The sequence below is a fragment of the Haematobia irritans genome, chromosome 2 (genome assembly GCF_050003625.1).
Source record: "Haematobia irritans isolate KBUSLIRL chromosome 2, ASM5000362v1, whole genome shotgun sequence".
NCBI classification, from domain to species: Eukaryota; Metazoa; Arthropoda; class Insecta; order Diptera; family Muscidae; genus Haematobia; species Haematobia irritans.
Window position 1 is genome coordinate 129,249,700 of NC_134398.1, and position 12,792 is coordinate 129,262,491.

A 12,792-nucleotide genomic window follows, 5' to 3' on the forward strand; every position below is an offset into this window, starting at 1 on the left:
TACGACATGAAATATAGAAGTCGATGTTGCCATAGTCGACAACGATGATATCCGCAATGGTAAAACAAAAATATTTTTATTAAAAAATAATAATAATGTAACTATTTACATTCAATTAATTATTTTAATTAGGTAATCATAACCGTAAAACAAAAAAAAAACATAATTAAAACAAGTATATACGGCCGTAAGTTCGGACAGGCCGAATCTTATGTACCCTCCACCATGGATTGCGTAGAAACAATCGAATTAATTGGGTTGTGGTATGTTAAAACTTCTTAACATCGTTTTCTAAATTGTTAGTTAGTCCATACGTGGTATATATTAGACAAAAAAAGGTATGTATAGGTAAGTCTACAAATAATTACGAATCGATATCGACTTTTGCACGGTACGTAGAGAGCCAAAATTGAAACATGGGTCGCTTATATGTGGGCTATATACAATTATGAACTTGATATGGACCAATTTTTGTGTGATTGGGGATCGATTTATCTGAGGGCTATATATAACTATAGACCGATATGGACCTAGTTAGGCATGATTGTAACGGTCATATATTAGCACAATATACCAAATTTCAACTGACTCGGATGAAATTTGCTCCTCCAAGTGGGTCCAAAACCAAATCTCGGGATCGGGGCTATATATGATTATGGACTTCTTTTGGCATGTTTGTTAAATATCATATACTACCACCACGTACCAAATTTCAACCAGATCGGATGAATTTTGCTTCTCCGAAAGGCACCGGGGGTCAAATCTGGGGATCGGTTTATATGGGGGCTATATATAATTATGGACTAATATGAACCAATTCCTGGTTATTGGATACCATATACTAACATCACGTACCAAATTTCAACCGAATCGGATGAATTTTGCTCTTCCAAGGGGCTCCGGATGTCAAATCTGGGGATCGGTTTATATGGGGGCTATACATAATTATGGACCGATTTCGACCAATTTTTGCATGGTCATTAGAGACCATATACTAACACTATGTACCAAATTTCAGGATCGGCAAGCCAAATTTGGGGGTCCGTTTATTTGGGGGCTTTACGTAAAAGTGGACCGATATGGCCCATTTGCAATACCATCCGACCTACATCAATAACAATTACTTGTGCCAAGTTTCAAGTCGATAGCTTGTTTCGTTCGGAAGTTAGCGTGATTTCAACAGACGGACATGCTCAGGTCGACTCAGAATTTCACCACGACCCAGAATATATATACTTTATGGGGTCTTAGAGCAATATTTCGATGTGTTACAAACGGAATGACAAAGTTAATATACCCCCATCCTATGGTGGAGGGTATAAAAATGTATTTTTCAAAAAGTCTTTAGTTTCGTTCGTATTGTTAGTTTTCTAATTGTTCAGCAGAGAAGTAATGATCACTTCAAACATGTTTTAAGAGCAAAATGTTACTTTTGGGTGGTGACCATGTAACATGGTTTTCGCAACCATGTTATTTTCTCGGAAATCATGTATCTGATTTCGGCAAGCAGGTTATATTTGACGAGAAATTAACATTTTAGTGACAAACATGTTACATGGACAAACATGTTCAAGAGCAAAATATCTTGAAACATGTTTGAGGTGATCATATTCCTTCTCTGCGTGCAATTCAAAATATTTTTTTGTTAATTATTGAACGAATATTTTATTTCTCTGATTATAAAGAATGGTCCCAATGTTGCAGATATTATCATATTTAGACAATATATAATAAAATATAATATATTTTAATAACATTTATAGCTTCTTTCTGTCTGATTATCATGGACTATTTCCTCTTTTTCCGATTCCAAAATACAACAAAAAGGCGACTCGCCAAACTTTCCACCACTGAAAAACGTTTTGGTGTTTATTCGAAGCTGGGAACACCATGACCCTTTTTATGCAAGGCGGAGTTGAAGACCATTCCACCACGATGACTCCACACCATATTTGAAAATATCTATTCATTTAATTTGATAAAATTGGTAAGATTGAGATACATCTTTCATAAGCAAGTGGGCGTGGTAGTGGACGGATCGGTCCAAAAATGATTCGTAATGTTAGAGATGGCCTGGAGAAAAGTTTTCAGGTTGACTCATAGGTCCAAACTTTGGTGATCGATTGATTTTACAACTGCAATTTTCTTGAAGTTGCATTTCCAGAAGTTTGAATTGGTACAAATTGTGTTGTTTTTATAATTGAATGCAGAAATGTAAATCATGGGAACTACTATACTGGGTGAAAGATATTACTATTTTAATTTAGGTAAGCAGTTCAAAAGTAATTAAATGATAGGAAAAAATAACTATACGAAATACTGAGATAGATTACTAGTAGTTCTTTTTGGTACATATTGAAGCAAACCCAACAAAAACTCTCAATAAAACTTTTCAAATATTTTAATAAGTAGTTATAAATAAATGAAAAACTTATTTATAATGAAACAGGAATGACCTATGAGAGAAGTCCTTCTCTACAAAATGACCGAGAACTATCATATATGGTTGGGTGAAAGAAATAAAATGAAAATATACTTGCTTTGGTCGTGTTGTTCCATCTCTCGTGTAAATCTAGAGGGTAACGAAACCCCTTTTTGTGGGGGGTTATGTCGTTACCCTTTTTGGTTTGGTAAACCGTTTTGCGTTTGAACTACTTACTAAGTTTTTGCTGGGTAAGTACTTACTTGCAGTGTACAAGATTTGTTTACGCCTTGGGGGCTTGAAATTCGGTCCATTTGTTTCCGCTAAAACCTACAACTAAAAGATCCATATGCAGGCCCATAATTTGTCATAAGCCTGAATATAGATTGTAAGCAATCCATGGGGAGGGAAACTAAGATTAGCCCCAGATGAAATTTCGGCCGTATTCCCTCGTCATGCTGAACAGGTCATTAATATTAGATCTCTGCCCGATGTAACAGGCACCAATTTGGCAAAAAAATTTTATTTAACAAATTAAACGATTTCACTTTTAAGGCGAGTTCTATGTAAGTGGGCCAATTAGGGTCCGGTAATTATTCGGTCGGTATTATGACATCATTAACGAGACTTCCTATTATTTTTCACTCAACATTGCAGATCTCTCAACTCCACATATGTCTCGTGTTCCCATATATAATTCAGGACTACAGCTGCAAAACTATCGATAGTTTTATTTTTAAGGTACTATCGATATTTATTTTCCGATAGCGATACTATCGAAGAATCCCAGATCACTAAAAAATACCGGCGATGCTATGTACTAATGTAGGTAAAAATAAATCAATAAGTAAAAAAAAAATCTGATTTATTTTCATTTCATTTAAAAACAGATTGTTTTTTCCTAAAGTTGATGGCTTCCATGAAATGAATTTCCTCTCATTTTTTTGGTAACAAATAGTTTTTTCCATACAACAGAAACCCGGAAACACAAGTTAACACCTGCGTCAAAATTACACTTAGAACGTTTAGTTATAGTGGTAGCCCGATTTATTTCATGCTCACTTAGACTATTCAGTCCATTGTGATAAATTTTGCAATATTTTTTATCGGGATGTCGGTAGTAAAATCCTGCTTCTTACATTTTGTATTGCTCAGCAAAACTGGATGTATCATTTCAAAAAGGGCTTGGTTGAAATCAAATAATGTGAACACGTTCTCAATGGACCTTAGTACTTAGCAGGTTGGCTGATAAGTCCCCGGTCTGACACATAGATGGCGTCGCTAGTATTAAATTAAATTAGTTTTATATAGTACCAACCTTCAAATGATTCGTGTCAAAATTTGACGTCTGTAAGTCATTAGTTTGTGAGATAGAGCGTCTTTTGTGAAGCAACTTTTGTTATTGTAAAAAAAATGGGGAAAAAGGAAAAGGAATTTACTGTTTTCTGAAAGGAAAAAATACGGTGGAAGCAAAAACTGCCCCAGTGAAATCAACAATAATTGATTTGTATGCAAAATTCAACCGTGGTGAAATGAGCACGGAGGACGGTGAACGCAGTGGACGCCCGAAAGAGTTGGTTACCGACGAAAACATCAAAAAAATCCACAAAATGATTTTGAATGACCGTAAAATGAAGTTGATCGAGATAGCAGAGGCCTTAAAGATATCAAAGGAACGTGTTGGTCATATCATTCATCAATATTTGGATATGCGGAAGCTCTGTGCAAAATGGGTGCCGCGTGAGCTCACATTTGACCAAAAACAACAACGTGCTGCAAACAGAAGTGTTTGCAGCTGTTGACTCGTAATACACCCGAGTTTTTCCGTCGATAGGTGACAATGAATGAAACATGGCTCCATCACTACACCCCTGAGTCCAATCGACAGTCGGCTGAGTGGACAGCGACCGGTGAACCGTCTCCGAAGCGTGGAAAGACTCAAAATTCCGCTGGCAAAGTAATGGCCTCTGTTTTTTGGGATGCGCATGGAAAAATTTTTATCGATTATCGTGAGAAGGGAAAAATCATCAACACTGATTATTATATGGCGTAATTGGAGCGTTTGAAGGTCCAAATAGCGGCAAAACGGCCCCATATGAAGAAGAAAAAAGTGTTGTTCCACCAAGACAACGCACCGTGCCACAAGTCATTGAGAACGATGGCAAAAGTTCATGAATTGGGCTTCGAATTGCTTCCCCACCCACCGTATTCTCCAGATCTGCCCTCCAGCGACTTTTTCTTGTTCTCAGACCTCAAAAGGATGCTCGCAGGGAAAAAATTTGGCTGCAAATTTTTTGCAGGCCTATTCTGAGGCCTCGCCGAAACTGAGGCCTATTTTAAGGCTAAACCGAAGGAGTACTACCAAAATGGTATCAAAAAATTGGAAGGTCGTTATAATCGTTGTATCGCTCTTGAAGGGAACTATGTTGAATAATAAAAACGAATTTTGACAAAAAAATGTGTTTTTCTTTGTTAGACCGGGGACTTATCAGCCAACCTGTTAGCAATTGAAGAAGCTAAAATGTGAGTTTCAAACGCACAAGAAAAATTATCATACTTTTGTTTAATGAAAAACATTTCAAATCGTTACTGCAGAAAATCCGATAGTATCGATACTATCTATTGTTTTTTTTTCGAAACTATCGAATGGTGCGACTATCGATAGTTCTATTCAGGACATTGATGTAATTACGATGTTCTCAAAGATTGTAATATGGCCGACAATATCAGGAATTTCATAGCTTTCTCATGGGTTAAATTTCCTAATTTGACATTCGGAGACACTTGTATAAGACAATTTTAGTCATCATGCCATCAAATATGATGCAATAAAATGTTGGTATCTCTGAAATATCATGCAATAACTAGGTGGCATCCCTACATCAGCTGAATGAAATTTTTTTTTGGTAGACGGATTTAAAAACGCCTTTTACTACTTGCATATTAAGCAATAAATTCATCTTAAAATTAATGAATAGTTTCAATGTGGTGTAAATTTAACATTGTTGACGATTATAGATCATAGATCTACATATTTTATTTTATCGTGTCCTCAAGTTCAAACCCCCATGTTGTATACATAGTTTGGATAAGCAATTTTGTAATTTAATTTAGGTGGCAATATCGTTTTGTCATTAGCAGGGCTGTGGAGTCGGAGCAGGAGTCGTAGAAATTTTGCTCGACTCCGACTCCGGGGAAACAAACTGAAAAACACTTCCTATCCTAGTAACTAAAGAAATATTTTGACAAATTAGATTCCATTAGGGTTTTTAATTGAACAACGAAAAACGAAGTAATGGATTTCAGACCATTCAAAGTGTGTTTATACGGGTGAAATTTCACTGTGATATAAAAAGTAGGTTTTACTAGAATATAGGCCGAATAGATCAATTGTATTGTCCGTTTTTAACATATTAATATATAGATTTTGACTATATATGTACTCTTGATAAAGGTACAATTTTAATACAATATAGCAGTAGAACCTAACGTTCTAAATTTTTTGGCAGGCATGTCGAGTTCGAAGATGGGCCATACCGGACAATTTTGTGATATAGCACCTACATATAAACCCAAAGTTTGTCAAACTTTTACTTCTAAGAAAATTTTGTAAAAATTTTATTTCTATAGAAAATTATTTCAAAATTTTATTTCTATAAAATTTTGTAAACATTTAATTTCTATAGAAAATTTTGTCAAAATTTTATTTCTAAGAAAATTTTGTCAAAATATTATTTCTATAGAAAATGTCAAAAAGTCTATAGAAATTTTTTTCAAAATTTTATTTCTATAGAAAATTTTGTCAAAATATTATTTCTATAGAAAATGTCAAAAACGTCTATAGAAATTTTTTTCAAAATTTTATTTCTATAGAAAATTTTGTCAAAAAGAAGTACCTCTTTGCAAAATCTACCAAACGAATGTGGTATAGACAATATTCCTCTCAAAAATGTTATAATTTTTAGAGTTAAGTTTATATGTGAGAAACGTTCGCATTTAGGCAGAATAACTCTATATAGAGTAATTGTGATGGAAAGGAACCAAATGACTCGTAGTCGTGCCACGGTGCTTTTGGCAGTCGAAATGTATCAAAAAAAAAAAAGCACAAAAGTGTCAACTTTATCAACCCTGGCCTCTAGTGTCCATAACTGATAGAAATCGATGTGTCACCATTTTATATCTATAGAAACAATTTTCGTAACCGTCCAGCTATTTCTGTCATCTGTTGTATGGTAGTGGTTATTTCAAATTCCGCCCGTCCAAATTTTTGGCAGTTTATGTTTGTTTTCTATATCCGACACATTACATTTTTTAACATCTAAACTTTCTGTCTGATTAGCCCGTCAATTTGATTTTTGTGTGTTTTTCTTTCTTATATAGATTTATTTTTTATAAAATTCCTATAGAGATTAATTCCAGGATTTTTCTTCTTAAACTTCTGGAAGCCCAATTATTATTTGAAATTTTTTGTTTTTATAAATATGTTACATATTTTGGAGATTGTTGTTATCTATCCATATTTTTATGTGGTCTCTCTATAGTGTCGTATTTTAATTTATTGGCCTGACATTAGAATGTAGAGTTCTTTACATCCCTAAAATGCTGAGATTTGTCGTCGAGTCGTATCAAAATTTAAATTTAGGGTTCTTTAGGACTTATTAACACATATCGCAAAATAGAATACTTATATCGGTCTATTGTTGGAACACTACACTTTAAAATTACAATTGGAATACTGTCAAAATTAGATTTAGGTACACCACCTGGAGTCGACTCCGCAGTCGGAGTTGGAGTCAAGGCTAATAAGAAATGCTGGAGTCGGAGCCCGAGTCGAGCAAAATTGACTCGACCCCACAGCTCTGGTCATTAGTGCCAATATAAGATTGCTAACACTTCAATTGCCTAAATCTGTGTATAAATGTAAAGTATATTAGAGTTAACTAAAATAATTTATAATGAAAGCAAAATGTACAAAAAAGTATTGGGCTCTAAATTACGAAGAAGATAAAAAAATGTACCTTGAATATTACACACACATATATGTATATTTCATTTTTTTTATTATTAATAATAAATTACATTAAGATAACATAAATACATTTAACAAGGGTTAATAAAGTAATATTTTTTTTTTATTCTTAAATACATACATATGCATATAAGTTGTAGTAAATTAGTTAAAATAATTATTATTGTAGTAAAACATGCCAAAAATAAACACAAAAGTAACTTCATTTCTTTACGCACATATTCCTTATTGATTATATTACGTTTTTGTTTTGTTTACTTTTAATAATAATAAAAATATTAGAGCTAAGAAGAGAAAAAAAACTGCAGCAGCGAAAATAGGCGGAAATAAGGGATTATGTCTGTGTTTTGTAGTGAAAACAATTGGTGATGCTTGGGACATATTTTTGTTTGATTTATTTTTTTTTTTTTTTTTGGAAAATACTATGGGGATATTGGGGTTTCGTGAGTGAAACGTTTGTATATAAAAATTTTATTTCTGTTAGTTAATGCATAATTTATTTGTATATAAATGTTATGCAAATGTAGAACAATTTTGGGGGTAAACATTTGTTTATGTGTTTTGCTTTCATTTTGATTTTCTTTTGTAGTGCCAATAAATTTGAATCTATAGGGAAAGCCAACCAAGATTTCTATGTCTCATGATTTAAATCAGTAAAGAATACAGATGAGGGGGCAACATTTAGGACAGAGTCCTAACGAAATGATTTGAAAATTACAGAAAAATATTTTAGCCAAACAGAGTAAAGTCATAAATTAGCACTTGTCCGTCCAAATGCACCATTTGTATAATTTTGTATGTCGTACAACAAAGAGGAGCAAAGTTTTCTTTTTTTAATTCCCTGGAATTTTCTCTCTGTAAATAAAAAAAGAATCGCTATTACTGTAAACATGATTTATTGTATTATTTATAAAAAGTCTCCACAAGTTTTTAGAAAATGTCTTAGAAAAAAGAGGACCAAAGTTTTCTTTTTTTAATTCCGGTGCTTTTTAATAAAAAAAGAATCGCTATTACTGTAAACATGATTTATTATAATGAACCGATTTCGAAAAAAAATCCCCGCAAATATATCCAAATTTTTAGAAATCCTCAATTCAAAAATTTCATCCTCATGGACGAATAAATATCCTCAATTTGGAAGGAAATTCCCAATACAGGCTCACTGTATTGGTTATGTCTTGTCAACATTAACGTTCCAGATTCCAACACTACGTTTTCTCACCCAAATTTTCATCTCCTGGTTGGCCTTTTCTATAATTCAATTAAGCTAATTGAAATTCAAAACAAAACTAAATTTTCATGTAATTGTTAATTACAACAAATATATGTGTTAAATTTATTTTTGTCTTTGATATTTTTTTGTTTGTTTATTTATATTAGATTTTATCTCGTTATTAGCTCATTATTTTTTGTACATTTATTTTAGTGACTTGGGGTCGGAATCGTCATGAATAAATCAAATTAGACGAATGTCAAATCAAATCAAAGAAAAACTAAAAATACAAATCTAACGCAATTTAATCGGAAACATACCCAGAGCGACGATCTCGGGGCGTGGAGGGTGGTGTACATGGTGAACTGGCCTCACTGAAGGAGTTTCCCAATGAAGCACATTGCCGTTTTTTGACAGCTGCCAGTAAATTAAGTGTGGATCTGCTAAGGCTTGGTTTGATAGTCTGAAAGAGAAAGAGAAGGTAAAATTAAAAAATATGTATATTTATGTAAAATAAATATTATTAATATTTTTATATGAATTTGGTTCACTTTTTTTCATAGAACAATTCTCTATATTCACTAAAAATTTAGTGAATCAACACATATGGACAAAAATACTTTTTTTCATATGTTTGGTTGTAAAAATTGTACATTTGGGACTCAAATTTTTAGGACCGTTTTTTAAGTGAAAACATATCATGTTCATAAACTAGCATACCATGTTTGCGACATATACGTTAATATGTTAGAACATACACTGAAAAAACAATGAACCCACCACACACAAAAAAAATTTTCTGATTCAATCACGAAATTAATTGATCCAATTAATTTTTTAATTGAAATGTCTTCAATCACGAAAATGATAGTATCAATCACAGTTTTAATTGGGCATAGAAAAAATTCTTGATTAAAAAATTAATTGATGTCCTTAGCAATTTTCAATTAATTTTTTAATTGATTCAATTAAAAATTTAATTGATTTTGAATGCAAACCCCAATTAATTTTTTATTTAAAAAGGTAACTATTTTCAATTACTTTCTGAATTGGCTTAGAGTTTTTATTTGGATTAAGAAATGTTCTTCACTTTTTTTAACTGACTCAGTCTTCCGAATTTGATTAAAAAGTTAATTGTATCAATTACATTTTTAATTACAAATTTTAAAATTTTCAATCATTGACTTAATTAACTTAATGTTTCTATCTTGATTAAAAAGTTAATTGTATCAATTAATTTATTAATTGAAAAAACATTCAACTTCAATTAACTTTTTAATTGGAAATATTTTGGTAATATTTTTTTCTGTGCAGGAAGAAATCTTTTAGTTAACTTTCGAAAAAATTGAAAATGTTTAGAAAACTTTAACGAAACAGTACTACAAACGCTGGCATCGCGCCGATATCACAAAAATTAGAAAATATTTTTCAACAAATTCAAGTAACTTTATTAGACATAATTAATTTTTTGCACTTGTTAAAGAAAAATTTCTAGTTTGAAGGAAAAACTTGGAGTTCAAAATTGCAAGAATTTCTTTAATGACATACGAAGTTCACGATGGACGCATTTGTAGTAAAACTTACAAATTTAAAGAAATAATGAACTATTTTGCGAGAAAAACGAATTTAGTAAATCTTTATGTTTAATTTTTTATAATTTATTCCTGTTATGAAGTTCATGTAACTAACGTACTCAAAAATTATTAGAGTAAAGGAAACTTTCTCTAAACATAAAATTTCCATGAACTAAAATAAAGTAAAATTGGCTTTAGTGAAATAGAGAGTTCACACTTTTTTGAGTGTATTATGTTTGGGAATAACATTTTTATACCCTCCACCATAGGATGGGGGTATATTAACTTTGTCATTCCGTTTGTAACACATCGAAATATTGCTCTAAGACCCCATAAAGTATATGTATTCTGGGTCGTGGTGAAATTCTGAGTCGATCTGAGCATGTCCGTCCGTCCGTCCGTCTGTTGAAATCACCCTAACTTCCGCACGAAACAAGATATCGACTTGAAACTTGGCACAAGTAGTTGTTATTGATGTAGGTCGAATGGTATTGCAAATGGGCCATATCAGTCCACTTTTACGTATAGCCCCCATATAAACGGACCCCCAGATTTGGCTTGCGGAGCCTATGAGAGTAGCATATTTCATCCGATCTGGCTGAAATTTGGTACAGGGTGTAAGTATATGGTCTCTAACAACCATGCAAAAATTGATCCATATCGGTCCATAATTATATATAGCCCCCATGTAAACTGATCCCCAGATTTGAACTCCGGTGCCTCTTAGAGGAGCAAACCTCAACCGATCGGGTTGAAATTTGGTATGTGGTGTTAGTATATAGTCTCTAACAACCATGCAAAAATTGGTCCATACCGGTTCATAACTATATATAGCCCTCATATAAACCGATCCCCAGATTTGGTTTGCGGATCATCTACGAGCAGCAAATTTTATCCGATCCAGCTGAACTTTGGTACATATTATTAGTATATGGTCTCTAACAACCATGCAAAAATTGGTCCATATCGGTGCATAATTATATATAGCCCCCATATAAACCGATCCTCAGATTTGAACTCCGGAGCCTCTTAGAGGAGCAAAATTCATCCGATCCGGTTGAAATTTGGTACGTGGTGTTAGTATAGGGTCTCTAACAACTATGCATGAATTGGTTCATATCGGTCCATAATTATAGCCCCTATATAAACCGATCCCCAGATTTGACCTCCGGAACCTCTTGGAGGAGCAAAATTCATCCGATTCGGTTGAAATTTGGAACGTGGTGTTAGTATGTGGTCTCTAACAAACACGCAAGAATTGGTCCATATCGGTCCATAATTATATATAGCCCCCATATAAATCAATCCCCAGATTTGACCTCCGGAACCTCTTGGAGGAGCAAAATTCATACGATTCGGTTGAAATTTGGTACGTGGTGTTATATGGTCTCTAACAACCATACAAAAATTGGTCCATATCGGTCCATAATTATATATAGCCCCCATTCTCCGGAGCGTCTTGGAGAAGCAAAATTCATGCGATCTGGTTGAAATTTGCAACGTGGTGTTAGTATATGGCCGCTAATAACCATACCAAAATTGGTCCATATAGGTCTATAGTTATATATAGCCGATCCCCAATCACACAAAAAATTGGTCCATATCGGTGCATAATCATGGTTGCCACTCGAGCCAAAAATAATCTACCAAAATTTTATTTCTATGGAAAATTGTGCCAAAATTTTATTCCTATAGAAAATTTTGTCAAATTTTATTTTTATAGAAAATTTTGGCAAAATTTTATTTCTATAGAAAATGTTGTCAAAATTTTAATTCTATAGAGAATGTTGTCAAAATTTTAATTCTATTGAAAAGTTTGTCAAAATTTTATTTCTATAGAAAATTTTGTCAAAATGTTATTTCTATAGAAAATTTTGTCAAAATGTTATTTCTATAGAAAATTTTGTCAAAATTTTATTTCTATAGAAAATTTTGTCTAAATTGTATTTCTATAGAAAATTTTGTTAAAATTTTATTTCTATACAAAATTTTGTCCAAATTTTACTTCTATAGAAAATTTTGTCAAAATTTTATTTTGTCAAAATTGTATGTCTATAGAAACTTTTATCAAAATTTTATTTCTATAGAAAATTTTGCCAAACTTAATTATATACGTATTTAATCGGCCTTTTTTCCCTCCCTATTTAATTTTGGGCTTTATGACCTCCCGCATTGCGGTCATTTGTCCTGAAAAATAGGCGGACAAACGCCCAATATTATTATTGGGAATACAAATCAAAAACTGACCTAAACGAAGTAGTTTCCATCCCCAGTTTTGGTTAACAAAATACGTAGGGTATTTAATTTAAAATGCCGTAACTAGAAATACAGTACAGATCTCGTGGTTGATAAGAATATGCAAAGACAATTAAGGAGAACTACAAATGCTGCCAAACGCTACACAAAGCCCCCAAGAACTCATAGCACTATTTGCCAAATCGGAACTAGAGGTCTGAACAAGCATATTTGAATTTTCAAATTTCAATATGTTCTGAAACATGAATAGAACTTTCAAAACATAGCTATAAGCAAAACTTTCAAAGCCCAAGAAGTA

At 32.7% G+C, this 12,792-nt stretch overlaps 1 protein-coding gene across 3 annotated transcripts in view; it reads right to left on the bottom strand.

The window, feature by feature from the left end:
• The window catches only part of Slob (Slowpoke binding protein), a 277,336-nt gene that overhangs the window by 21,750 nt on the left and 242,794 nt on the right, over positions 1–12,792 (bottom strand). For all 3 annotated transcript variants that reach the window (XM_075296155.1, XM_075296154.1, XM_075296153.1), the window contains one exon: positions 8,985–9,127. In XM_075296155.1, coding sequence (XP_075152270.1) covers positions 8,985–9,127 — 143 coding nt within the window. The remainder of the gene's footprint in view (positions 1–8,984; positions 9,128–12,792) is intronic.